The sequence below is a fragment of the Rhinopithecus bieti genome, unplaced genomic scaffold (genome assembly GCF_001698545.2).
Source record: "Rhinopithecus bieti isolate Rb0 unplaced genomic scaffold, ASM169854v2 scaffold_39435, whole genome shotgun sequence".
Taxonomy (NCBI): domain Eukaryota; kingdom Metazoa; phylum Chordata; class Mammalia; order Primates; family Cercopithecidae; genus Rhinopithecus; species Rhinopithecus bieti.
The window spans coordinates 84,017-87,314 of NW_016816239.1; the positions used below are offsets into that span (position 1 = coordinate 84,017).

The window sequence follows — 3,298 nt, forward strand, 5'->3', positions numbered from 1 at the left end:
AAAAAAAAAAAAAAAAAAAAAAAAAAAAAAAAAAAAGAAACCTTAATCAGCCGGTTTTGATGGGGACAGAGGAGAGAATAAGAACAATGAGTGTAATAAAGTTTGGAATTGGGCTGTGTAAATAATAGAGAGGATAGAAACATGATGGGCAAACATATAAGTAAATAATGTTGTCCACTGTAACACCAGTACATCCACATATATCTCTCCTTTCTAGGGGAGAAGGGAAACTTCTCTACTTGCAGTGCACCTGCTTTTTATATATACAATGCATCTTTAATATAAAATATGCATCTCTCACCTTCCTAATTACACATAGTTGCCAATGTGGTGAATTTAAATCTAAGTAGTAGTCTAGAAAGATAAACACTAACTCTCTCATCCTGGTATGGGAAGTAAAGAGCCATTTAATGGTAAAGCAAGACTTTTCTGACTTACTACTGGAAAAACTTTACCAAACTGACACTGTCTTATGGTTTATATGTCTTTTAAATTTTAATTTAAAAAACTGACATAAAATTGTATGCATTTACCTTGTACAGCATGATGCTTTGAAGTATATATACATTATGGAATGACTAACTCAGTTTACATATGTATTACCTTAAATAGTTATCATTTTTGTGATGAGGACATTTTATACCCACTCTTAGCATTTTTCAAGAATACTATATAGTGTTAACTATAGTTTCATGTTTGTTGTTGATAGAGGACTAAATCCAAAGTCATTAATCATCTAGTTCCCTTGCTGTTGATTTGTAAACTTGATTCTTTCCGTTTATATCTTCATCAAACACCAAGCTTCGTAGAATGATTTATACCCTAAATATAAAAGCCAAAAATAATTTTTTTTTTTAAAAGAAAGTAAGTCCCTACCTGGTTAAATTTTTCATTGTTCTTTTGTGTATGTTTGTTTTTATTAAATAATAATTAGAATAAAAATCTGTTCAAAATATGAAAGGTATGAATAATAATAATATGATGATAATGACGTACAGCTGTGTGCCTACCACCCAATTTAAAGGAAAACAAAATCCCCTGTGTTCCCATTTCATTCCATTCAGAGGTTACCATTACCCTGAATTTTTACTATTATTCGCCTCCTTTACTTTTTAATTTTACCTTATATGTCTGTTTTGCTAAGCAATGTTTTTTGTTTTTTTTTAAGTAAACTTATATTCCTGAAATTCATCCAAATTTTTCCATGTTGCTGTAATTTTTATATTTACCCCCTAATTTCTAATATTTCTTTGTACGAATATGCCCCAATGTATCCATTTTACTGTGGATGGACATTGGGTTGGTTGTAATTAAAATGTTGCTGTGAACATTATTATACATAACTCTGGGTGTGCAAAAACAGTAGTTTCTCTAAATATACGTAGGAGTAGAACCACTATATTATACTATATTTGGCATCTTTTAATTTCTGGGTTTTAAATAGTCTTTATAAACAGTTTACCACATCATTCCTGTATTTAAGATGGTTTTTTCAAAGTGTTTTATCAGCATTTTAGTTGTTTTAGGAAGAAGGCTGATGAGGATTCCTGTTCTGCCATACTGCTGTTACGGACAGTCCAGCTATTTTATGTTTTTGACATGAACATTTTTTGCCTGTAGCTCCCCATATATACTGCACCACCGCTTCAGTCTAAATATGTTGAAGAGCAGCCTGGTCATTTACAAATGGGCTTTGCTTCCATCCGGACTGCAACTGGTTGTTATATTGGCTGGTGCAAGGTAAGTCAATTCTGATAGTGGTTTAATATCAGAGGTTTCTGATTTAATTGTTCCAGTTACCTATTGATGTGTAGAAAACTAATCCAAAACTTAGTAGCTTAAAACCACAACCATTGTGTTACATCTTATGATTTTGTAAGTCACAAATTTGATCTGAGTTCAGACAGATGATTTGTCTGTTGCATGTGGCATTGACAGAGGTGGCCCAGTGGTGTTCATCTGGCAAATGAGCTGATCGAGGCAGTCCAAGACAGCTTTATTTGCATATCTGGCACCTTGTTAAAGATGGCTGGATGGCTGGGTTTAGCTGGGATTATTGACTAGAACACCTACACATGGCCTCTCAAGCATGGTGATCTCAAGTAGGTCAGATATAACTTAACATGGGTAATTCAGGGCTCCTAAAAACAATGTTACAAGTGGCCCTAGGCAGAATTTGTCAGGCTTTTTGCCTGTCATCAGATGTCCAAGAAAGTCACTTCTACAGTATTCTATTGTTAAGTCACTAAGGCCAGCTTCGTTTTAAAGGGAAGGGAATTAGATGCCAATTCTCAGTAGAAGTAGCAGCAAATAATTTGTGGCTATATTGAACCTACTGTACCCCTACTGCATAAATTAAAGTAGTTCAGCAAGCATTTGTGTCACCTAGCATGTGCATAGTATCCCTCACTTTTTATGTGAACTTCTGAGATTACTTCTGAATATTTTCTTCTTTGGCTAAGCAAAGTGTTGTTTACTTGTTGGGGTTAGCCCATAAGACCATTCTAGCTATAGTAAGCTATTGGGCAAGCTAGAATACACGTGACTTTAATGCTTATCCTTCAATCAGTGATACCCATCAGCAGAGTGGTGGAGTAAGCTGATATAACACTAATGTTTCATTATCATCACATAAACATAATTGTGTTAGCATCGGTATCTCCAGTGTCAGTGTCTTAATGTTGGTACCAGTGTTTTCATCATTCTGACCTAGTAACCATGTGACTTTTCCCCAACTATAGCCTGATGGTGAACCATTGTTCTTGTTTAGTTTCTATCCATTATCTTTAAAAAGAAATCTAATGAGCTTATAAAAAATAATGTATGCTTAGGTGAAATACCAAATCAGTGAACTCTGGTAATTCCAGATGATATTTTATTCAAATATCTGATAAATATATGATGTTATTTTTGAAAACTTGTGTTTGTCATACAATTGTTATGGTACTAGTTGTACTACACACTACTAATAGTTTGCTCTAAGAGGGAAATACCTTAACCAATTATGGTCTGAATCATGTCCCTATGACTATATGCCAATAGCTAGATGATTCAGACTTAAGCCTCCTGAGACGTAATTTTCCATAATGTTCTCAAATTTTTCTTTAGTGAGATAAAATGTTCCTGAGAGGTCTTTAAATTGCTCTTGTAACTATCATCCAATTTAAGACTCAAAGAATGTTTTATTCCATTAATATACTCAAACAAATAGGTTGAAAAAAGGCAATTTCCAATGCATTTTGTCCTAAATGTAAACAACTTTTTTTTTCTAATTTTCCCCTAAAATGTAATCTATTCT

General features: G+C 33.4%; 1 protein-coding gene across 1 annotated transcript in view; it reads left to right on the forward strand.

Moving 5' to 3' along the window:
* LOC108516921 (MICOS complex subunit MIC27) overlaps positions 1–1,740 on the forward strand; it is a gene marked incomplete at its 3' end in the record, with an annotated part of 63,791 nt that extends 62,051 nt beyond the window's left edge. Inside the window, exon 3 of the mRNA XM_017854677.1 lies at positions 1,621–1,740. Coding sequence (XP_017710166.1) covers positions 1,621–1,740 — 120 coding nt within the window. The remainder of the gene's footprint in view (positions 1–1,620) is intronic.
* Between the last annotated feature and the right edge of the window lie 1,558 nt (positions 1,741–3,298).